This window comes from Musca vetustissima, unplaced genomic scaffold, assembly GCF_032173495.1.
Source record: "Musca vetustissima isolate MV318-11 ecotype Yass unplaced genomic scaffold, APGP_CSIRO_Mvet_v1 utg58965, whole genome shotgun sequence".
Classification (NCBI taxonomy): Eukaryota; Metazoa; Arthropoda; class Insecta; order Diptera; family Muscidae; genus Musca; species Musca vetustissima.
In genome coordinates, this window is record NW_026874179.1 from 113,728 (window position 1) to 137,779 (window position 24,052).

The 24,052-nt window shown below is 35.8% G+C and overlaps 5 protein-coding genes across 5 annotated transcripts; 2 read left to right on the forward strand and 3 right to left on the reverse strand.

The window, feature by feature from the left end:
* Window positions 1-1,873: 1,873 nt before the first annotated feature.
* On the forward strand, window positions 1,874-3,331 carry LOC133331374 (zinc finger Ran-binding domain-containing protein 2-like). Its single transcript, XM_061539775.1, has 3 exons — window positions 1,874-1,932; window positions 2,201-2,457; window positions 2,523-3,331. The coding sequence occupies exons 1-3, from the start codon at window positions 1,877-1,879 to the stop codon at window positions 3,329-3,331; spliced, it is 1,122 nt and encodes a 373-aa protein (XP_061395759.1). The 5' UTR covers window positions 1,874-1,876.
* A 1,096-nt stretch (window positions 3,332-4,427) lies between these two features.
* Window positions 4,428-5,396, reverse strand: LOC133331385 (small ribosomal subunit protein uS15m). Its single transcript, XM_061539783.1, has 3 exons — window positions 5,178-5,396; window positions 4,987-5,120; window positions 4,428-4,915 (listed from the first exon to the last, which is right to left on the reverse strand). Exons 1-3 carry the CDS (start codon window positions 5,390-5,392, stop codon window positions 4,428-4,430), a joined length of 837 nt encoding a protein of 278 aa, XP_061395767.1. The 5' UTR covers window positions 5,393-5,396.
* Window positions 5,397-6,531: 1,135 nt separating this feature from the next.
* Window positions 6,532-7,068, reverse strand: LOC133331397 (large ribosomal subunit protein mL52). The gene is made up of 3 exons (XM_061539794.1): window positions 7,020-7,068; window positions 6,804-6,949; window positions 6,532-6,723 (listed from the first exon to the last, which is right to left on the reverse strand). Exons 1-3 carry the CDS (start codon window positions 7,066-7,068, stop codon window positions 6,532-6,534), a joined length of 387 nt encoding a protein of 128 aa, XP_061395778.1.
* Window positions 7,069-7,778: 710 nt separating this feature from the next.
* LOC133331436 (DNA polymerase epsilon subunit 2) lies at window positions 7,779-9,419 on the reverse strand. The gene is made up of 2 exons (XM_061539831.1): window positions 8,717-9,419; window positions 7,779-8,653 (listed from the first exon to the last, which is right to left on the reverse strand). Exons 1-2 carry the CDS (start codon window positions 9,417-9,419, stop codon window positions 7,779-7,781), a joined length of 1,578 nt encoding a protein of 525 aa, XP_061395815.1.
* Window positions 9,420-10,819: 1,400 nt separating this feature from the next.
* Window positions 10,820-11,563, forward strand: LOC133331408 (uncharacterized). Its single transcript, XM_061539804.1, has one exon. The coding sequence runs from the start codon at window positions 10,820-10,822 to the stop codon at window positions 11,561-11,563; it is 744 nt and encodes a 247-aa protein (XP_061395788.1).
* Window positions 11,564-24,052: the final 12,489 nt, after the last annotated feature.

A 24,052-nucleotide genomic window follows, 5' to 3' on the forward strand; every position in this document is an offset into this window, starting at 1 on the left:
TTTTTCCTCACTCTCTCGCCCGATGAGCACAATCACAACACTTAACACTTAAATCAACACCGAATTTTTCTTAACAAATTCCCCGTGAAAGCAATATTATTAAAAAAAAGCAAGTGCAATATTCCTTTCGTGGTGAAAAAATTTGCCCGAAAAAATCTTGAAGAATGCAAAATTAAAGAAACAAAGTATGGAGCCAAACAGATGACAGCAATGCCGCCGTTCATTTGCAAAAACAAAGACGTCGTGACATGTTTGTATTTGACAGCAGCCGCTCTAACGGATTTTTTTCTTATCTGTATTATAAAAAAATTAACAAATTTTATTTTTATAATACAATTAATCACATGTTCTTTGTAATTGGGAATTAAGAGATAACGTAGATTAAAATCAGTGATAATGATAGTGATTTGGGTGTACGGCGGCGTACATGACCGAGTTATTTTGTTGTGGCTTGGTTATGTTTATCAACCGAATAAAAAACTGACAACAAAAGAGGGAACAAAACGCGGGAATCGATAACGCCACTTAGAATGGGTATGTTCAGTGTGTTTTTATAATCGATAAGAGATGAATTGTGGTCAACACTGCATTACAAAAAAAAAAAAAAGAAAAAAATGGGTATGTTCCGTTAACATGAAATTAGTTAATCAAATAAAAAGGAACTGCAAAAAAATATTACAGATTTCTTATATAAAATTAAAGTGAAAGTCCTCAAAGGTAGATTATAATAATGGTAACAAATTGAGTTTAGGACACGGTCGCGGTTCTTATTGCATTTTTACTATATGTAGTCCTCAAGGGCTTGATTTTAAGGATATTACTTTTTTCCTTGCAGAAATCCATACTTTAGGAGCTATGGGCCTTTAATTAAGACTTCTGAGAATTTAAGACGGATATCAACTTCAGCAGAAAGTATGGGGGTTTTCGGACATTTTTATATTCATAAGATCGAAGAAGAAAAATCCACGTTTAGATATAGACCCCCTTTAAACGGTACTCCACAATTTTCGGTATTCTGAGGATTTCGTTAACGTTTTCGTCGCTTTTGGACGTACGTTGATATTTTGGGTTCTACCAAACTATTGGCCTGTTTCCGTACAGCAGGAATCTACTACTTTTTACTACGATAACACATTTTTCCTTTATGATATCGAACAAAATAGTAAAAACTAGTAGATTCTTGCAGTACGGGAACAGACCATAACCAAAAAATTTTCGGTATTTTGAGATCTTCAAGAACCGAATGGGCTAGAATTTGATATTTGGGAATAATAATGCTCCCGAATTTCGGTAATTTTGATATACTGGACGCGTTTTTCATACGAATGGGCTAAATTTTGGTACTTTTAATTTTTTTGGACGTCAAATCTTACTATTCATATAACATTTCCTCCCAAATTTTGTTATTTTGGAGAGTATTGTCACATTTCTCACCCAAATTGGCTGTAGTTTGGTATTTTGAACTAAAATTAAGATTCGTTTACTCCAGCAAAAAATGATTAATATTGACCCACTTTTTAGGATACCTCCCATATAAGGGTACAACCATTTTTCTACATTTTGGACATTATGAGCGTCTCAGGCATTTTAAACGTCCATGATGGAGTTTATAAAAAGTTCGATTCCACTGGACTTAACAACGTCTTAACTTGTTGACATTTAATTGTACCAACAGCTGTTCTGGTGCGTCTACCTTATTAAATCTACCTTGCATAATTACGATAATAACCACCTTTGACATTTCTATCGATTAGACAAAAAAAAATCGATATTCTCATCCCCAAACTGTATACGGGAGATAATTTTTTTTTGCGAAAAAAGCTTGGAATGGAATTGAAATTTTCAGAATAAAAATTCAAAAAACTGCAAGAAAAGGATGTCTTCTGTTTCGGAAAGCAGCAGCGGTGGTGATTGGATTTGTGGTGATGTAACGTGAGTGGTGCTTGCTGTGGACGCTTAATAGAACCACACACCCAAAAAATGTCCAAATGCAATTTGGTTGAACACAAAAAACAGTGTACTAATCTAATTCTTTCTATTTGGTCGTGTTTTTCTCGGTGTCTCTCCTCTATCGTCCTTGCCTGGCTTGCCGACACTACTTTGTTTGTGTGTGTGTGTCTGGGACGACTGCTGTGGTTCTTTGGTTTGTTGTCGTCGTTGTTGTTGATTTTATATTTTGTCTCTGAAATTTTTCGCACAGCTGTCGACATTTGAATTTTGCTCGACGCAGTCGTTGCAATAAGTGTCGTCGTTCCCGCAGCACCGAACGTGGAAGCAATGCGGCCGGTAGCAAAAAGCTGGGCACGGAGATTGGCAAGGCTGCAGCGGAAAAGTCTCGTGGTCTGTTTAGTGCCGATGATTGGCAGTGTCACAAATGTGCGAATGTTAATTGGGCCCGTCGCCAGACCTGCAATATGTGTAATGCTCCAAAGGTGATCGATAATGAGGAAAGGACGGGTTAGTTAAGCTTAAGGCTTAAATTGTGTGTGTGTAGGACAATTAATAATATTTGTGTTTTGCAGGCTTGGGAGGTGGTTACAATGATCGTGGCGTAGTTGAGTATAAGGAGCACGTTGAATCCGACAGCGAATACGATGAATTTGGTCGTCTAAAGAAACGCAAAAAGGGCGCCAGGGAATCGAACACAAAACGTGCAGCAAACAATGCAGAAGAGGAAGATGATGATGAGGACGACGAAGAAGAAGGAGATGAAGATGACTTGGCCAAGTATGATCTGTTTGGCGATGAGGATGATGCTGATGGAGATGGTCATCAGGAGGGTTCTAATAATAAATCGAATTACAATGCTTCTGGTTCAAAATACGACAACAAAAGAAAATCACGTTCCCGTAGCAGATCCCAGCAACACAAAAGACATGCACATTCAAGATCTTCCTCAAGCCGATCATCATCGTCATCTTCCTCCTCGTCGTCGTCATCCTCTTCTGCATCATCGTCATCGTCCAACACATCATCATCGTCAAGATCATCGACTCACTCGAAACCTAGATCAAAGAGTAGTCACAAAAACAGGAAGCCCTCCCATTCACGCTCCCATAGTCGTAGTCCACATAGAAACAAAGTACAAAATAGACAGCGTTCGCCACCGCCGCGCGATCGCCATAAAACCTCCTCATCCAATCACAGTCATCACAACAGTGATGATTCAAATTCACGCTCAAAATCACACAGTTCAACACGTTCACTATCATCGTCCAAACGTAATCACAGTCGGAATTCGAGTTCATCTCGCAAGCACTCCAGGTCACCGCGTTCCCACAGGCGGACTCGATCACGTTCAAGATCGATTTCACCAAAACGTAAACGTTAATATATGGCAAACAACACATACAACTACACACCCACACACATACTACCTTAATATTATTACTATGCATGATGTTTTATTAAAAATGAAAAAGAGAGAAACTTAAAAATTATCCCATACTGAAAATTCCTAAAATTAAAAAAGAAAATTTTGAATTTCATAACATGAATTAAGTATTCTATATATATTATGGTATATAACAACATTTTAAACCCTTTGGCTATTGAATTCTTGTTTACAATTTTTTCTTAAAATATTTTACTTTAGATTGCAAAAAAAGTATTTTCCCCCTCCTAATGTTTTAGTATTTGTTTCTGTGCACAATATTACAAATTTCTGTAATTTAACCATGTTTGTTTGCTAATAAAACAAAAACAACAAATCCTATAATATTTTGTTAGATGACATTATTGAATATATTATGAATAATAATAAAGATCATCATATCCCATAATTATTTGATTTTAATTTGTAGTGGTAGTAAATAATCGTATTAGAATAATACCCCTATTTAATGGGAAATGAGAAGACAATCAAAAACATCGTTAAGCTCGGTCGGATCGAACTTTTTACACCCTCCATCACGTTGTGTGTATTCAGAATTTTCTTAAATCGATCTGGACCTTTATATGGGAATTATGTTCCAAATTCCACACACCCAGGTTGGAAAACGGGTCATTCGTATGGGAGTTTTTTAATACATTGCCATATATTAATTTCTGGAAAGGAGTTCTTATTTGTCAGGGATCCGATATGCCAAATTATAGTCACTTCAATGAGAAAATTTGGTTAGAAACATTTATATGAGACTATATTATAACTTGGACCTGTATAGAAATTTTTCAGCAAAAATTTGTTTTACTTTCCAATATGCCAAATTACAGCCTTAAAGAACTCTTTATAGCAAATCCGGTCTTTAATTTGAAACCATACTAAGATCAATATTAGAAAGAAAGCATTGTTAAATTATCCACATTAGCCCCTTAACCATTCTGACATAAAAAACCTGCACTCATCACAAACAGTTATGTTTTATAACACTTGTGTTTATTATAAACTATTTATATCATATAACAAAAATTGTTAACTATCGCAATATTTAGTACTCATTACTTTTACTTGCCGCCTTTGTTTCATCTCTGAATGCTTTCAATTCCTGCAATTTCTTTTTATTCTCTTCGATATCGGCTTCGCTAATTGTCACCGGTATATCCAAATCGATTTGTTCCTGACGAATGAATTGCATTTTCTTTATGGCATCTTCCAAAAATGGAATCTGTTGCTCTTCCAAAGTTTTACGATATTCAGCTAATTTTTCTTGACGCAACTTTTCACAATGTATATCTGTTAACTTTTGCAATGACTCCTTGCGGGTAATCCAATGGAATTCTGCTGGTGGTGGTTTATATACTAAATCCAATTTTTCCAAAATCCATTCAAAACGCCGATAATCCCAACGACGTAAATACTTAAGGAATTTCTTACGTTTCTCAATCATTTCCTTGAGCATAACTTTGCGTTTCTTATCGCGGGGATGTTCTTCCATATACTGCTGATATCTACGTATGAAGGCGGTCATACGGGCCACTGGGGAGAGAGGTGAAAATCAATAGTGGGATTAATGTTATTGGATTGTATTGTCTATGAAAACAACTTACATTTAGCCTCCATGGAACCATAATCCAATGGATGCCGTTGAACTTCCTTGATCAATTGTTCACTACAGTATTTGGCTGTGTGGAAATAGGGATTATTACCCAACTCAAAAAGAGATTTTACAGCGGCATCAGCTCTGTAAAAACAATACTTAAAGTTATTCGATTTCACAGGGTAGTTGGTATGGTCTTACGTTTCCAATTCCTTGGATTTGTCGAAACCCAACATCAACTCTTTGGGGTTTACCGGTGGCAATTTGGCACAATCACCGCTCTTTTCCGGGTGAATGGATGGAATCTTCTCAGGTCGTACCCATTTGATTTTTAAATCCGATTTAAATGCATACTGCCTGACCACGGAACGCTGGGTCAAGTACAGCCCTGTGCGCAGCATGGGTGTTATATTCATTTTGGTCCTGTTCAAAATAGAAGAATTATTATTTTTTATTTAATAATTCATTAAAGAAATATACCTCAACAAGAAACGCAACGCTCTCCCAACAGACCCGACAGAGGTTATGTCACAACACGAATACAACTGTCAACATATGTATGACAGCGAACAGCTGATATGTTAAACTAAAATGGAAACATGAGGAAATTCGGGTCAATACGATCTCTTGTTACCCTACAATAGTCTTCGTCATAAGTGTCCATTATTAAAACGGAACCATAGTGCAAGGATTCCTTTAATATTATTATAGTCCTACGTGTTTATGTCAGGCTTGGATTTTTAAAGGATATTTTTTCAAGGCCCAAGAGACGAATAGGCGTAGATTTTTAAAGAATATTTTTTCAAAGGTCACCAGACGAATAAGCGAGGATTTTTAAAGAATATTTTTTCAAGGTCCAACAGACGAATAGGTGTGGATTTTTATATTTTTCAAGGACCTACAACGAATAGACGTGGATTTTAAAGAATATTTTTTCAAGGACAAATAAAACTTGGACTTTTAAAGAATAATTTTTCAAGGACAAATAAAACGTGGAATATGTTTTAAGGACAACCAGAAAGTTAAGCTCATCTATAAAGACTGCCTTCAGCTCGTCTATTAAGACTCCCTACAGCTCGTCTATAAAGACCCCCTTCAGCTTGTCTATAACGACTACCTTCAGCTCGTCTATTAATACTCCCTTCAATTCGTCTATAAATACTCCCTTCAGCTCGTATATAAAACTCCTTTCAATTCACCTATAACCACTCCCTTCAACTCGTCTACAGAGACTCCTTTCAGGTCGCCTATAAAGATTCTCTTCTGCTCGTTAATTAGGACTCCCTTCAGTTCGTCAATTAGGACTCCCTTCAGCTCGTCTATAAAGACTCCCTTCAGCTTCCTTTAATAAGTGTCACAAAACAATGGCTAAACAAATACTTTTTACTGCGCTGTAGCACAATATACAAGAGAATGCCGCAGGTTACCTATTACTTTGGAATATAATCAAATAATACATATTTTAATTTATTAACATAATTATTTATTTATAACAATTAAACTTATTTAAGAAAATGTTAATGCACAACGACGCGATACACCCATGCGGGTCTCTCTACTTCTTCAGATTCTCTAGCAACAATTTACCCTTAGGTTTCAGTTTAGCTTGCATAATCTGTTGGCGTTTTTCTTGCTCCTGTTGTTGTAGCTGTTGATAGCGTTGCTTGGCCATATCCAACTCCTTGCTAAGGGTGACAATTTTAGCGGCAATGGTTTGTTGTTTCAGCAAACGTTTCTTTTGATTGGACTGTAAGGGAAGAAACAGAAGAAAAGAATGGAATTTAGCTATAACATAGCAATAGGACAAGGTCAGTATTCCTAACTTACACCCATTGGTGTGGGCCGGCCATCTAAAAATGTATAATCGGGCAAATTGGTCAGGGGTCCAAATTCATTGGGATTGGCCGGTAGACCATGTTGTTCACGCCATCTCTGATCGATGCAAACCTGGGACGTGCACGAGATATTACGAGCTGCGTTTGGTCAATGAAATTTATTAAATAATATGGAAAATATCTGTGGTACTTTTCGGGAAATACCTACCAAGGCTTTTGGTTATGACACCGGTTGTGTTTTGGGTAATTCTTAACATTTTTGGATACCAAAATTACGGAATACCTTGGATTTGGTCAGACCTCTTGGAGAAGTATTAGAATTTTTGCTTTATAAACAGCTGATTTCATTAAGCGTTGCAGAATTTGGTAGCGACAAATTAATGTTTCCTTTTCGTATAGGTAGATGGCGCTATATAGTGGTTGTATATTGAAAGGTATATTTCATTTATCAGTCGGCTTGTAACACGTTAAAATATTCGTTAGATACATTATACATATTCTGGATCCAAACGGATCAATAAATGTTGATGTACTTCAAGAACCAATACCACCATAAGCGTTAAATAATAGAAAATAAATGCTCAAGGTTTACAATTCGTCGATAAAGACTTCCCTCAGCTTCTGCTGTCTATATAGATTTTACTTAACGTCTTTTTTATATAGAAGACCCCTTGAAGGCCCTCTATGATCATCTAACTGCAGATGATCACTTTAAGGTCTTTCATCTTATGTAAGGACTTATACTTCTAGATAATCTATAGAACACTTGAAGGTTTTATAACTACAGGAGGCATATTTGCAGATCCTTTAATTATATAGAAACTGCATTATCTATAGAAAACATATTGAAGGTCTTGCAGCAGTTAAAATATATACATTTGTTTTTATTTAAAACAACTTTATTAAAAACATTTATTAAAAACAGTTTTCCCTTAAAAAAATACTATAAAATATCAATAACCCTTATTTACTCTTCCATATCGTCTGGTATTTCTGAATCTTCGATGGTCTTAGTGTGCGGTATATAAACTTTAAACGCAAATTTCGATTTAACAAACGAACCGGTATTCAAAACCGTACAACCATGTTGGGAAGTGGAAAAACTCTGACACGAATCACCAATAACAATTAGATCGGGTAATGGATAGAGCCACAAAGCGGCATCATAATCCCAATGCACAGGCATAGCAATCGGGTGTATGGGTGTCAAATGACCCTGACATATCAAAGTACGGGCAAAATGTTGTTCAATTTTTGAGGTATCTGGTGGAAAATGTAATGTGTTACGACAAAATTTCGCCATCAGGTCCAAACGACAAACAACAATTTGCTGTGTGCAGTACTGTAGGCGACATGGGTTGGTGGCTAAACGTGTACGTGGCCACTGCTTTAGCAAACCGGCTGCTAAGGTTTTGGGTATGGCTGATCTGGGGAATATATTCGGTGCTGCTGGATCTTCACTTGAGGGAATTAAAATGAGTTCTGTTTGTTTTTTCAATTGCTCACAGCCATTGGCCAAGGCTCCTAAAGCGTTGAGATGATGTTTCAAGGCATGATGTTGTCTTTCCGAAGCAGCAAAAGGACCCATTAAAACGATGGCCACCGGCGGACAGGAATCATAGCCAACAAAAAGCATTCGAAGTTTTTCCATAACCACAGGCATGTCCAAACGTACATCCGATAAAAAGACAATGGTGGCTTCCGTATTGGACCTCTCCAATTCTTGCAGTCTGGCGGAGTATTTCAAGAGTTTTGTGGATTCACCTCCCCAGCTGTTTTGGGTGCCGAAAAAGGCACGGCTACTTGCGGCTGGTTCTGCTGGTGGGAAACCCAAGCCATCCACTGAAATATAAACAAACTTGTATAGGGAAAACAATAAATTTAGTATTAAATAATCAAGTTTACCTTTCAAAACCTCTCCCGCATAGGAACCCTCTGCCAACACAAAACATCCCTCACAAAAGAAACCAGCATGAAATTTGGCTCCACTCAAATCAAGTTCCACACTACCCGTAGGATCTTCAATGAAAAATTTACCCTCTTTTAATTGTGTTAGCAAACCCAACACGACAGCCTCTTCGACCACAGAATTCGACAAGAGATTCTCACAATAGAGCAACTTAAACTTCTTGGCACGCGACTCAGCCGATACCCCATTCTCAATTACAGCCGGAGCAAATAGTTCATGACGCAATGTCTTTTGTAATAACATCTCGTAGCGCTGCCTCATTTGTCCCGACTTCATTGTGGTCTTAGCCAACAATGACCGGTGTTCCGAATCTAATTCGAATTTTTTATTTTGCTTGTTATAAATATAACGTGGCACCGAGAAGGCATCAATCACCGAGAAAACTGATTCACCCTCATCCAGGCCGACACGATTTATTTCATTGATGGCCTTTTCCAGAGCGGCTCTTTCGACATGAGCCGATTTCAAACGTTGACTTTGTAGATTTTCGGTAATAATCGTCAGCCATTTTTCTCGTTCATTGTCATCGAAGGGGGCCAATTGTTCTGCCAAGAAGATGCTGTTTTCGGAACGTATTAAAAATCCACTTAGCTTAAATGCATTGGTAATTTTCTTTCGCAGTTTGGATAAATCGTCCATGATTGGTTGTTGCACACACAAATAAACAAATAAACAAATACCCCCGAAAAACGTAAACAATGCAAATGTCAAAGTTATTTTTGCGCGCCAATAGTGTTGGACAGTTAATGGGTACTTGGGTATTTCGGGGAGTACGCTGAACGGATAGACACAGAATAAAGGTTCAAAATTCCAATTAGAATTTTAGGTGTCCTTGGAATTGTTGGTGTGGACAATGAGTTATTGGTCGCAAAATAAAGTGAATTTTATGTTGGCATATTTGAGGTTATGGTCGAAGTTATTTTAAAGTTCGTAAGCATTGTAATGAAATGTATTTAACATTATGGTAAGTAAAAGGGGCCCTAAATACCTATTATGATACAGTTTCCAATAACCATTTTGAATTACATTTTAAAGTTGCGGTACTTTTTGTGTTTTGGACGAGCTGAAGGGAGTCTTTGTAGATGAGATGGAGCGTGTTTTTATGGGCGAGCTGAAGGGAGTCTTTGTAGACGAGCTGCTTGATTTAAAGAAAAAGGTTCACCAAAGAACCTAAATGTCGTAAAATACGGTTTGAAAAGAACTGAAGGGAGACGACATGAAGACAGTTTTTTAGGGCAGGGTGTTTTATAGAAAAGTTGAAATCTTTATAGACAAATTCAAGGGTGACTTTAGATACGAGGCGAAATGAGTATTTATAGACAAACTGCCTGCTTTCATGACATTTTTACCAAGGACCCTAATTATTATGGCGGGTATATAATGTAACCAATAGCCATTTCGATATCGATTTCGAAAGAGAATACATTAATTTCTGGAATTTTTTAACAAAAAACAAAATGGAACTAAAGTATGCAGGACCAATGTTTTAAAAATCCATTCTTCATTTTGTCTACAATGACACCTGCCAGTTCATCTATAAAGATTGCTATAATCCTTCTATAAGGAATCCTATCAGCTCGTCTATGAAAACACCTTTTCGCTCCTCTATTAAGACTCCTTTCAACTCGTCTTTCCTTGACTATAAATAATCTCTTCGTCTCGTCTATAAAGTCTCCTTTAAACTCTTCTCCTTGACTATGAAGACACCCTTTAGATCGTCTTTAAAGTCTCCCTTTAACAAGTTTCCAAAGACTACCTTCAGCTAAACGTATCTTTCCTCATTGACCATCATTTGCATTCATCCGAATATCCCTATTCTTGGTTATTCTAATTTTATTTACAGTGTAGCTAATTTCACAACAGATGATATCGGATTAGTGCATCTGTCAGCAGTGCATAAACAAAAATACAATACGAACAAAGGCAATAACATCGTTGTAAGCAGTTCCGAAAGGTAAACAATTCGTCTTTATTTTCAAATCGCAATGACTAATTTCAACACAACTCTAATTTCAGAATTCCCAAGGCCATAAACAGAAATGGCCTCAACCCTAAATATCCTCTGCGGTATATGCAGTGAATTCTATACAGCTCGTGATAATATTTATGTGACCCGCTGTGGACATGTATTTCATCAGCAATGTCTATTTCATTGGTTAAGGGTTTCGACGACCTGCCCCCAGTGTCGTGATCCTTGTTTGCGACATCGTTGTCGCAAAATATATCTAAATTTTCAACCTCTGAATGAATCGGTTACAATGGAACCACCTCCTCCTCCTGTGCAAAACAATGTCTTCAGCGGTTATGATTGGCTAACCATAGATCGTGATATGGATGAAGAAATAGTGAAAAGTTTTGGTCTACACTATGGTACCGACGAAGATGGCAATGATATATATGCTGCACGCGGTTACTACAACAATGATTTAATACCTGCCTATTATTGTCCTCGTAAAAATGGTGTATATGCTGCATGGGGTTTCAAATCACAATTCCTAACAAGTAATATTGAAATATTGGATATAAGCTGTGATAACGACGCTGAGTATAAATGGGTTGCAGCATCTGAGGGTGAACTACCAGAAAATGCTTTGGTAGCGGGACACACTTCGTATAGTGAACCATTGTATATAGCACGTGCTGTGCACGAGGGAAAGACTTTATATGGCAAGCTACATCGTCAATATAAAATGGCCTATATGCCATTTGGTGATGCCGAAGTGTTTAATACCCAATATGAGGTATTGGTGAGAATACCGAAAACGACGGATAATACACAGTGAATATTGTTGTTATGAAAATTATTTTTCTAAAACAAAATCTTGTAATAGCTTTATAGAGAGATCTCTCATATTTGGAAAATTTATCTTGAGAAGATAATAACGAACAGAAAATTATATATTTTGACAGGATACTAAAAAGAGCATCATAAGAAATCTGTTGTCCGTTTTTGATTGCCCTGTCGATTTCTAGTATATAAAACATATATTCTGTAGATCAAAATATTTTTGCAATAGTTAAGTATGTAATTGGGTACTTAAACATATATTACTGTTTCCTGTTGTTTAGATATAACCTTAAATAAATATTTTTTAAATGAATTTATTGGGTAGACTTATTTATATGAGTGCAGGTAATCTTTATACTCGATCAGAAGGGAGTCTTTACAGACGAGATAAAGATGTCTTTATAAAAGAAAAGGATGTCTTTGTAGACGAGCTGAAGGTAGCCTTTCAAGACGAGCTCTGAAAGGGAGTCTGTATAGATGAGCTGAAAGGACTCTTTATAAACGAGCTGAAGGGAGTTTTTATAGATGAGCTAAAAGGAGTTTTTCTAAACGAGATGAAGAGATTTTTTATAGACGAGCTGAAGGTAGACTTTCTAGACGAGCTCTTGAAAGTGAGCCTTTATAGACAAGGTCTTGAAAGGGAGCCTTTATAGACGAGCTCTTGAAAGGGATGTAGATGAGCTAAAAGGAGTCTTTTTAAACGATATGAAGAGATTATTTGTAAACGAGCTGAAGGTAGCTTTTCTAGATGAGCTCTGGAAAGGGAGTCTTTATAGATGAGCTGAAAGGAGTCTTTCTAGACGTGACGAAGGGATTATTTATAGACCAGCATAAGTGAGTTTTTAGAGATGAGCTAAAAGGAGTCTTTCTAAACGAGATGAAGAGATTTTTTATAGACGAGCTGAAGGTAGACTTTCTAGACGAGCTCTAGAAAGGGAGTCTTTATAGATGAGCTATAGAAAGGGAGTCGTTGTAGAGGAACTGTTGGGTTGATCGGAGCCTATATAGAGCTGAAGGGGGTCCTTATCGACGTGTTGAAGGAAGTCCTTATAGACTAGCTGAAGTGAGTGCTTATAGAATAGCTGAAGGGTGGTTTATAGACTAGGGAAGTGAGTCTTATCTACGAGCAAAAGGGAGTATTTATTAATGAGATGATAAGAGTCTGTATAGACGAGCTGAAAGGAGTCGTTATAGAGGAGGTGAAGGGATTCTTTACAGACTAGCTGAAGGAAGTATCTATAGACCAGCTAAAGGAAGTCTCTATAGACGAATTAAACGGAGTTTCTATAGACTGGCTGTCTTTGGAGATGAATTGTAGGTAGTCTTTTAGACAAGGAGAAGTGAATCTTTACAGGGGAGTTGGGGAAGTTTTTATAAGGCGAGCTGAAGGAAGTATTTATGGACTTGCTGAGGGGAGTTTTTCTCGGAAAACTTTTAAGAGGAAAGAGGACATCTTCAGCTCTTGTATGATGATGAGGAAGACCTTCAGATCTTCTATTAGGAAGACTTTTAACTCTTCTATGAGGAAATAGACCTTCAGCTCTTCTATGAGGAAGAACAACTTTATCTCATCTATGAGAATGAAGACTTTCAGCCCCTCTATGAGGAGGAAGACTTTCAGCCCTTCTATGAGGAGGAAGATCTTCAGCTCTTCTATAAGGAAAACATTTCTGCACTTCTATAAGAAAGACCTTCTATGAAAAGAAGACATTCAGCTCTTCCATTAGGAAATAGACCTTCAGTTCTTCTATCAGGAAGAAGCCTTTCAGCTCTTCTATTAGGAAATATACCTTCAGTTATTCTTTCAAAATGAAGAAGAAGACCTTCAGCTTTTCTATGTAAGAGAAAAAGGTCGTGAGCTCTTCTATGAAGAATACCTTCATCTTTTCTATAAAATAGAACCTTCTTGGCAGATTTTTTTCTTTTTAATGTTCAAATGTTTGTGTGTCTGAAGGTATTCAGTTCTTCCATGAGGATGAAGACTTTTAGTACTTTTATGAGGAATAAGTCCTTCAACTCTTCTATGAGGACCTTCAGTTCTCCTATGAGGAAGAAGAACTTCAGCTCTTCTATGAGGAAGAAAAACCGTTTTGAGCTCTTCTAAGAACAATACCTTCAGCTTTCCTTTTTGGCAGAACATTTTCTTCTTATCGTTTTCAAATTATAACTATAAAGAAACCCATAAACCGCTATTCATTGCCATAACATACCTCCATACACCTACCATAGTCTTGTAATTAATTTTTTTTGGAATCGCAAATATTTATTAAGGATTTCATGTTCGCATAAACATTTATGATACGGGTTCAGTTTGTTTCGGTTTCGTTGAAATGGTTTTGACGGCTAAATTATTACCCCTATCGTTCGAACACCCGAAATATTTTAGGCATACTAGAATTTGTTTAGTTTTTTTGTTTCTATATACAGCTTGTGGTTGGCCCATGGCGTGTATACCACTAACACTCATATTTACACATCAAATGTTCGTTGTGGTGAATGGCTGAGAGGGGGAAGACGAGAAGGTTGGGGTCATGCATTGTAACGCTTGTGTTGGCAGCCACAATAACTCTTCAATGGAAACACCAAATAGCAAATACCACCAAAACAGCCTTTAGACCGATCAGAGCACAGCTGCCTTTGGCCTTGAGTTTTGTTAAACCAATTTTTTTGTATCGATTTTACACTAGCTCTTCGAAGTGTATGACTAGCCGCACGAATTGTGCGGTTGCACTTTCAGCTAATAGTTTCTGTAAAGCGGATTTTTTGTGCGAAATATTTTTGCAAAATTTTAATAAAGGCTAGGTGAGGTGTGGGTGTGCATGAGTTATTTTGGCTGCTCTGGGTTAATAGAGTTCCGATGAAAGATATTGAATTGTGTTTATTTGTTTACACTTTATCAATATTTAGGAACTTTGAATAAATATTGGAAAAGGATCGGAAATCATTTAGTATTGAAATTAGATTTGTGATATTGAATTTTAAGAGTTGTATTCTTTGCTTACCTAAAGTAAGGGTTGAAGAATAAAAATATTTTCCGATTTGAACATACTTTGAGGCTTATAAATGTCGTAATAAGTACACGTACACATATTTGCTCTCAGAGAAAATTATGAATTCAAATTGTGGCCTTAAGTGCGACATAGCACATTTGTTTTCCTTTTTTTTTTTTGCAAATTCCCCATAACATTTTTGTAATGTTTTTTATTATTGTTGCTGCTGGTGGTTCGTCGTTAATAAACATCATATGTTTCCATCATTGTATCCTATATGGCAGCAATAACAACAGGAGATAAAATCGTTACAAAAACAAGAACATTTTCTTTTTGACAAAATACCATTGCTTTAAAATTGTTTGTACCATCTTCTGGTGGTGGTGGTGGCTCCAATGTATCTACATATTTGATGATGTATGTATGCGTACGCTCATTTCACTACAATTTCGATAATGTTGGTGTTGGGTAGTGATATGGGTCTAATGGTATGCCATCCGTGCAAGGAGGTCTATAATTTAGTGAATTTACAAACAGAGATATTTTTTTGTGTGCAAAACAACAGGGAGGGAGTGCGGGGTATGTTGTTTACGGATGAAGCAAGAAGACCATATGTCTTGTTCTTCTATTGGGGAATAAAAAATTTAAAAATGTAGAAAAATACTCTTCTGAGAGAAATATAACGACCTTCAGCTCTTCTATGAGGAAGGAGACTTTCAGATATTTTATGACACATCTTTAACTCTGCTATGAGGAAGAAGTTTACCTTCAATGAATAACACCTTCAACTCATCTATGATGAAGAGCTCCAGTTATTTTATAAGAAATAATAAGATCTCCATCTCTTCTATGGGGTAGACAAAGCTCTTCTATGAAGCAAAAAACCTTCAGAACTTCTGTGAGGAAGACGACTTTTTGCCCTTCGATGAAGAAGACCTTCAGCTCTCCTAAGAGGAAGACGATTTCTGCACTTTCTGTGAGGAAGAAGACCTCTTCTATTAGGAAGAAGAAGACCTTCATGTTTTTCTATGTGGATGAAAAAGATCTCCAGCTCTTCTATAAGGAAGAAGACCTTCAGTTTTTCTATGTGGATGAAAAAGATCTCCAGCTCTTCTATAAGGAAGAAGACCTTCAGTTTTTCTATGTGGATGAAAAAGTTCGCCGGCTTTTCTATGTGGATGAAAAAGATCTCCAGCTTTTCTATGTGGATGAAAAAGATCTCAAGCTCTTCTATGAGGAAGGAGAAGACCTTCAGTTTTTCTATGTGGATGAAAAAGATCTCCAGCTTTTCTATGTGGATGAAAAAATATTCTTCTAAAAAAAGACCTTCAGTTTTTCTATGTGGATGAAAAAATGTTCTTTAAAAAATCCACGCCTTGGATAAGCTTTGAAAAAATAATCTTTAAAAAATCCACGCCTTGGATAAGCCTTGAAAAAAATAATCTTTAAAAAATCCACGCCTTGGATAAGCCTTGAAAAAAATAATCTTTAAAAAATCCACGCCTTGGATAAGCCTTGAAAAAAATAATCTTTAAAAAATCCACGCCTTGGATAAGCCTTGAAAAAATGTTCTTTAAAAAATCCACGCCTTGGATAAGCCTTGAAAAAATGTTCTTTAAAAAATCCACGCCTTGGATAAGCCTTGAAAAAATGTTCTTTAAAAAATCCACGCCTTGGATAAGCCTTGAAAAAATGTTCTTTAAAAAATCCACGCCATGGATAAGCCTTGAAAAAATGTTCTTTAAAAAATCCACGCCTTGGATAAGCCTTGAAAAAATGTTCTTTAAAAAATCCACGCCTTGGATAAGCCTTGAAAAAATGTTCTTTAAAAAATCCACGCCTTGGATAAGCCTTGAAAAAATGTTCTTTAAAAAATCCACGCCTTGGATAAGCCTTGAAAAAATGTTCTTTAAAAAATCCACGCCTTGGATAAGCCTTGAAAAAATGTTCTTTAAAAAATCCACGCCTTGGATAAGCCTTGAAAAAATGTTCTTTAAAAAATCCACGCCTTGGATAAGCCTTGAAAAAATGTTCTTTAAAAAATCCACGCCTTGGATAAGCCTTGAAAAAATGTTCTTTAAAAAATCCACGCCTTGGATAAGCCTTGAAAAAATGTTCTTTAAAAAATCCACGCCTTGGATAAGCCTTGAAAAAATGTTCTTTAAAAAATCCACGCCTTGGATAAGCCTTGAAAAAATGTTCTTTAAAAAATCCACGCCTTGGATAAGCCTTGAAAAAATGTTCTTTAAAAAATCCACGCCTTGGATAAGCCTTGAAAAAATGTTCTTTAAAAAATCCACGCCTTGAAAAAATGTTCTTTAAAAAATCCACGCCTTGAAAAAATGTTCTTTAAAAAATCCACGCCTTGGATAAGCCTTGAAAAAATGTTCTTTAAAAAATCCACGCCTTGGATAAGCCTTGAAAAAATGTTCTTTAAAAAATCCACGCCTTGGATAAGCCTTGAAAAAATGTTCTTTAAAAAATCCACGCCTTGGATAAGCCTTGAAAAAATGTTCTTTAAAAAATCCACGCCTTGAAAAAATAAAAAAAGCCTTGAAAAAATGTTCTTTAAAAAATCCACGCCTTGAAAAAATAAAAAAAGCCTTGAAAAAATGTTCTTTAAAAAATCCACGCCTTGAAAAAATGTTCTTTAAAAAATCCACGCCTTGGTTAAGCCTTGAAAAAATATTCTTTAAAAAATCCACGCCTTGAAAAAATGTTCTTTAAAAAATCCACGCCTTGAAAAAATGTTCTTTAAAAAATCCACGCCTTGAAAAAATGTTCTTTAAAAAATCCACGCCTTGAAAAAATGTTCTTTAAAAAATCCACGCCTTGAAAAAATGTTCTTTAAAAAATCCACGCCTTGAAAAAATGTTCTTTAAAAAATCCACGCCTTGGTTAAGCCTTGAAAAAATGTTCTTTAAAAAATCCACGCCTTGAAAAAATGTTCTTTAAAAAATCCACGCCTTGGATAAGCCTTGAAAAAAATCTTCTTTAAAAAATCCACGCCTTGGATAAGCCTTGATTTTTTCAAGGCTTATCTTCTTTAAAAAATCCACGCCTTGGATAAGCCTTGATTTTTTCAAGGCTTATCTTCTTTAAAAAATCCACGCCTTGGATAAGCCTTGAAAAAAATCTTCTTTAAAAAATCCACGCCTTGGATAATGGCGCTAGAAAAAAAGTAATATAAAAAAACCACGACGTGTATGGATGGACCGTGAAAAAATGTTTTTTAAAAAATCCACGCCTTGAAAAAATGTTCTTTAAAAAATCCACGCCTTGAAAAAATGTTCTTTAAAAAATCCACGCCTTGAAAAAATGTTCTTTTAAAAATCCACGCCTTGAAAAAATGTTTTTTAAAAAATCCACGCCTTGAAAAAATGTTTTTTAAAAAATCCACGCCTTGTTTTGATGGTCCTTGAAAAAATGTTTTTTAAAAAATCCACGCCTTGTTTTGATTGTCCTTGAAAAAATGTTTTTTAAAAAATCCACGCCTTGAAAAAATGTTCTTTAAAAAATCCACGCCTTGAAAAAATGTTCTTTAAAAAATCCACGCCTTGAAAAAATGTTCTTTAAAAAATCCACGCCTTGAAAAAATGTTCTTTAAAAAATCCACGCCTTGAAAAAATGTTCTTTAAAAAATCCACGCCTTGGAAAAAAATCCACGCCTTGAAAAAATGTTCTTTAAAAAATCCACGCCTTGAAAAAATGTAAAAAATCCACGCCTTGTTTGACCATTGAAAAAAAAGTTCTTTAAAAAATCCACTCCTTGGTTATGACCTCAAAAAATGTTCTTTAAAAAATCCACGCCATGGATAAGCCTTGAAAAAATGTTCTTTAAAAAATCCACGCCATGGATAAGCCTTGAAAAAATGTTCTTTAAAAAATCCACGCCATGGATAAGCCTTGAAAAAATGTTCTTTAAAAAATCCACGCCATGGATAAGCCTTGAAAAAATGTTCTTTAAAAAATCCACGCCTTGGATAAGCCTTGAAAAAATGTTCTTTAAAACGCTGTTTGGTGTGGAGTTAGAAAATATGGTATGAAGGCTGGATGGTGGTTTGGGGCCGGGCATTGGAAGGATATAAATGGGCTTTATGTGTGCAAACGATAGTAGGCATGTTAGCTGTCGGTGGGAGAGCGGGTCGGGGAATGGGGCTAAATTACAATCCTGGCAATTCTATTCGATGTTATTAAAATTTTTCTACAAGACATCTGCCATGGTTAGTTGGCAAACATTTACACCTTCGTTAGATATCTGTTAAATCTTTTCATTATGGTTTGTTCCAAGGACCTCCTGTCCCCACCTCCTCATCTCCTAACGACTGCAATTTAGCCCAACAAATGTTGTAGCAGCCATGTTTCGTTTCATCGTCGTTGCGGTTTCTATGTTAAATACAAACATGCTGTGATGTTCGTCGGTTCAGTTCGGTTGGCTGTTTGTTGTGTGGTGCTGGTGGTCTCCAAAGGATGCCACCGCATCGTTTAGTGGAAGTTTTTGGGTGTACTCTTGCGGATCTTTGGAGGAATGTTTCAATTAATTCTTAGAAGATTAATAGCTCTTCGAGTGTGAAATATGCATTTGCCACATTCGAACGAATGTGGTGTCTTCGAAAATATTCAACAACAATTGGGAGTTAAAACGGCCTGTTATTGTCGTTGGTATTCTATTCTATTTGAAATATTTCAAGGACACAATTCCAGAAGGCATTGCATGCATGAGTATGTGTGATGATAATTTTTAGTGTCATTTTTGGCATTTGAATTTAGGAAAGCGGAATTTTTAAAAATATTTTTGCAAAGACAACAGTCGAGGATTTTTTTAAATATTTTGCCATATTTTTTTAAATCATTGTCCAGGCCTCTGATTTTTTAAAGAATATTTTTTTCAAGGCCTAAAAGAGGCGTGGATTTATTAAGGAATATTTTTTTCAAGGCTTATCCAAGGCGTGGATTTTTTAAAGAATATTTTTTTCAAGGCTTATCCAAGGCGTGGATTTTTTAAAGAATATTTTTTTCAAGGCTTATCCAAGGCGTGGATTTTTTAAAGAATATTTTTTTCAAGGCTTATCCAAGGCGTGGATTTTTTAAAGAATATTTTTTTCAAGGCTTATCCAAGGCGTGGATTTTTTAAAGAATATTTTTTTCAAGGCTTATCCAAGGCGTGGATTTTTTAAAGAATATTTTTTTCAAGGCTTATCCATGGCGGGGATTTTTTAAAGAATATTTTTTTCAAGGCTTATCCAAGGCGTGGATTTTTTAAAGAATATTTTTTCAAGGCCTAAAAGAGGCGTGGATTTTTTAAAGAATATTTTTTCAAGGCGTGGATTTTTTAAAGAATATTTTTTCAAGGCGTGGATTTTTTAAAGAATATTTTTTTCAAGGCTTCCAGAGGGCGTGGGTTTTTTAAAGAATATTTTTTTCAAGGCTTTACAGAGGGCGTGGATTTTTTTAAAGAATATTTTTTTTCAAATGCCTTCAGCACAAGGCGTGGAATTTTTAAAGAATATTTTTTTTAAGGCTTATCCAAGGCGTGGATTTTTTAAAGAATATTTTTTTCAAGGCTTATCCAAGGCGTGGAATTTTTAAAGAATATTTTTTTTAAGGCTTATCCAAGGCGTGGATTTTTTAAAGAATATTTTTTCAAGGCCTAAAAGAGGCGTGGATTTTTTAAAGAATATTTTTTCAAGGCCTAAAAGAGGCGTGGATTTTTTAAAGAATATTTTTTCAAGGCCTAAAAGAGGCGTGGATTTTTTAAAGAATATTTTTTCAAGGCCTAAAAGAGGCGTGAATTTTTAAAGAATATTTTTTCAAGGCCTAAAAGAGGCGTGGATTTTTAAAGAATATTTTTTTTCAAGGCCTAAAAGAAGCGTGGATTTTTTAAAAAATATTTTTTCAAGGCCTAAAAGAGGCGTGGATTTTTTAAAGAATATTTTTTCAAGGCCTAAAAGAGGCGTGGATTTTTTAAAGAATATTTTTTCAGGCCTTAAAGAGGCGTGGATTTTTTAAATAATATTTTTTCAAGGCCTAAAAGAGGCGTGGATTTTTGAAAAATATTTTTTCAAGGCCTAAAAGAGGCGTGGATTTTTTGAAGAATATTTTTTCAAGGCCTAAAAGAGGCGTGGATTTTTTAAAGAATATTTTTTCAAGGCCTAAAAGAGGCGTGGATTTTTTAAAGAATATTTTTTCAATGCCTAAAAGAGGCGTGGATTTTTTAAAGAATATTTTTTCAAGGCCTAAAAGAGGCGTGGGTTTTTAAAGAATATTTTTTTCAAGGCCTAAAAGAGGCGTGGACTTTTTAGAAAATATTTTTTCAATGCCTAAAAGAGGCGTGGATTTTTAGAAAATATTTTTTCAATGCCTAAAAGAGGCGTGGATTTTTAGAAAATATTTTTTCAATGCCTAAAAGAGGCGTGGATTTTTAAAGACTATTTTTTCAAGGACTAAAATAAAAAAATCCACACCTGTACTTTTCCTAACATATAAACATTTTGCTTTTCCTCCCCCTCCCGCTTACCCTCCCCCAATACTAAACAGTGAAATGATGAGTGCAATTCATGTTTTGTTTTGGTAAATTGTTATCTAAAACTTGTTGTCGATGCTGATTCTTCCTCGCAATTAATTTGGCCATACATAACGTTCGTTCAGTTGACCTATAACCCCTTCACATAGTCGTTGCCTGGAGTTACATGACGGAAAATTTTGCTATAATTTTTAATGGCTTTTAAACTGTCCGTGGGTGTGTATGTAAACCGAAAAGTACTTTCGGCTGTTGTAAATGTTTTGTTGGAGGTTTTGTTTTGTTCGGTTCGGTTGCCAGGGGAATATAAATGGGATTGCGATTTCAAATCTGATTCTTATAGCCCTTACTTTTGGCCAAGGGTGGTGGTTGCCATAACATCAGCCAGGATGTAAATATAAATGGATGGATGGATGTATGTCAATGTACCAATGCAGTCCGGCTACCCTCGATTGCCTGCCTGCCAGCCAGCCTGCTGCTGTAATTCAACATTTAATGACTTCCAGAGAATGCATGATGGCCATACTCAGGATGACTGACTGGCTGGTTGATTGGTTGACTGGCTTGCTGTTGTGGATCTGTCGTCCCTTTATGAAATAACTTCCAATGTTTGGCCACGGGCGTCAATGTGTTTTTCGAGTTGTTCGAGTTTATGGCCAATTACAATTCAAAATGAACATCATCGACAACAAAAAGTTATAATTAAACATTGCAACAATAACCAAGTCCACAAGCAAAAAAAAACATTTCAAAATATTGTTAATTTTTTATTTTAATTTATTTTATATATTTATAAAAAATCATATTCACCAGAAATTAATATTCGAATTCTCATCATGTAATGTTTGTTTGTTGTAATGCCATATCAATGTGTAATATTTAATAATAATACAAAAATAATTACAATTATTGAATGAAAATTACACAAAAAATAAAAAGAGTTAGTCGGACTTATAGCTATGTGATTACATATGTATAAATATATAAATATGTATGCATACAAAATATAGATATGAGTTGAGTTGAGTCATATAAATGTAAAATAATATCGAAAGTCATTTTCATTATATTATGTGTCTGTATGTGTGTGCGTGTTGTATTTAATTATATTTTGCAACGGCCACGCCACCCGTGGCTACTCCTAAACCGCCCAGAGATTGTTGCAGCGACTGCAGGATACCAATTGGAATCTGTAATGAGAGAAGAGAAAAATGGAGGCAGATTAGAAGAAGGGGGAAAAATAATTTAGATTTTTTAAAAGGTGTAGCTTTTTAGACTTAGACTTAAAAAAAAATATTTTTAAGGTCTTGCCATAGGCTTGGTTTTTTGAAAAAGTATTTTTATACCAGTATACAGTATAGTCGGACTGGGCCGACCATATGATACCCTACACAACTACCACGAAAAGCAAACTTTCTGCGGTTCTATATTCTGAGCCTGGGAAATATTTCGTGATATTTGCACCCATTTTTTCCGATTATAGATTAACAACTCCACTTTCTAACCCTTGAATATTTTCCAATTTTTTTTTCTTGGAGTGAATTTTTACGCCATAAAATAAAAAATTGGTCACTTTAGGTTTTGGTAGATTTGACCCTTGGAATATTGACCGATCATCATCTAAACACCCGCTCTAAGTATTTGGTCAGATCCTCCTATCCTTGTAAAATATGTGATGTTCTGCACATAATAATTGTCTCTAGAGCGACTAGAAAATCTGAGAAAATTAAAGTTTTCGGTTAATTGCCTGAATGAAATCTTCCGTCCCCTAATGGAGTAATAGTACCTAATTACGTATAACTCCCACATCAGAGTACATACGACAATATAATTGGTATAAATTTCAAGGTGAACCACTCCCCTTGGATATACTATCAACTTCTCGGGTCTATGTCCTTCGGGGGAAAATTTGGACTCTGGGGTACAATTTTTTTAATTTTTCACACAAAAGTTAGTGTCCATTTAACCCGCTAAATATTAATCGATCTTTATCGAAACAGGCATGCTTATTTTTTGGCCCGATCCCCTTCTCCTTGTAAAATTTCGCGATGTTCGGGCCATAATTGCGGCCTCTGGAGCGACTAGAAAAACCGACAAAAATTAAGTATTTGGTCCATTTCATCCCCGATTCTCTTCTCATGGCCCGATCCCCTTCTCCAAGTAAAATTTCACGATGTTCGGGCCATTATTGCGGCCTCTGGAGCGACTAGAAAACCCGACAAAAAGTTGATATTTGGTCCATTTCATCCCCTAAATATTAACCGATCTTTACCAAAAACAAAAGTACGCTATGCCAAATTGCATGCAAATCGAAATATATATATATATATATATACAGTGGCTCCATCGCATAATCGGACAAACGTTTTTTCTAATATAAATGTATTCTGAACATTAAAAAAGAGTTAAACATATATATTTTTTTTATATTGGTAGTTTTCATTATATTAAGGTTCTGTTTACTGACGAAAGCAAATTTAATTTGCACGGATCAGATAGAAAGATGTATGTGTGGCGTAAGCCAAATGCTGAATTTAATCATAAGAATACAAAAGCCACTGTTAAGCACGGAGGAGGTTCTGTTATGGTTTGGGGCTGCATGTCAAGTGCGGGATGAGGCAATTTGCATTTTATTGATGGTAAAATGGACAAATTTGTCTATCTCAACATTTTAAAACAAAATGTAAAGCAAAGTGCAGACAAATTGGGTATCGCGAACAACTTTGCCTTTTATCAAGACAACGATCCCAAGCGCACATCAGGTGTTGCAAAGCTTTGGTTGATCCATAACTGCCCCAAACTTATACAAACACCTGCACAGAGCCCAGACCTTAACGTAATTGAGCATATTTGGGAAGAATTAGCTAGGAGAGTGCATGAGGAAAAATTTAACTCCTTAATACAGCTTAAGGAGGCTTTACTGGAATCGTGGAACTCCATAGAGCAGGAGGTATGCCAGAATTTGGTGAAATCA

Excerpts from the sequence above, each read along its gene's own strand:
- LOC133331385 (XM_061539783.1), bottom strand. The coding sequence starts at position 5,392 with ATGAATATAACACCCATGCTGCGCACAGGGCTGTACTTGACCCAGCGT. Across the intron at positions 5,121-5,177 it reads AAATCCAAGGAATTGGAAAC|AGCTGATGCCGCTGTAAAAT; the intron begins GTAAGACCATAC and ends TTGTTTTTACAG. Across the intron at positions 4,916-4,986 it reads TGGTTCCATGGAGGCTAAAT|TGGCCCGTATGACCGCCTTC; the intron begins GTAAGTTGTTTT and ends CTCTCTCCCCAG.
- LOC133331374 (XM_061539775.1), top strand. The coding sequence starts at position 1,877 with ATGTCTTCTGTTTCGGAAAGCAGCAGCGGTGGTGATTGGATTTGTGGT. Across the intron at positions 1,933-2,200 it reads TGGATTTGTGGTGATGTAAC|CTGTCGACATTTGAATTTTG; the intron begins GTGAGTGGTGCT and ends TTTTTCGCACAG. Across the intron at positions 2,458-2,522 it reads CGATAATGAGGAAAGGACGG|GCTTGGGAGGTGGTTACAAT; the intron begins GTTAGTTAAGCT and ends TGTGTTTTGCAG.
- LOC133331436 (XM_061539831.1), bottom strand. The coding sequence starts at position 9,419 with ATGGACGATTTATCCAAACTGCGAAAGAAAATTACCAATGCATTTAAG. Across the intron at positions 8,654-8,716 it reads TGCGGGAGAGGTTTTGAAAG|TGGATGGCTTGGGTTTCCCA; the intron begins GTAAACTTGATT and ends TTTATATTTCAG.
- LOC133331397 (XM_061539794.1), bottom strand. The coding sequence starts at position 7,068 with ATGTTAAGAATTACCCAAAACACAACCGGTGTCATAACCAAAAGCCTT. Across the intron at positions 6,950-7,019 it reads TGTCATAACCAAAAGCCTTG|CTCGTAATATCTCGTGCACG; the intron begins GTAGGTATTTCC and ends GACCAAACGCAG. Across the intron at positions 6,724-6,803 it reads GCCGGCCCACACCAATGGGT|TCCAATCAAAAGAAACGTTT; the intron begins GTAAGTTAGGAA and ends CTTCCCTTACAG.
- LOC133331408 (XM_061539804.1), top strand. The coding sequence starts at position 10,820 with ATGGCCTCAACCCTAAATATCCTCTGCGGTATATGCAGTGAATTCTAT.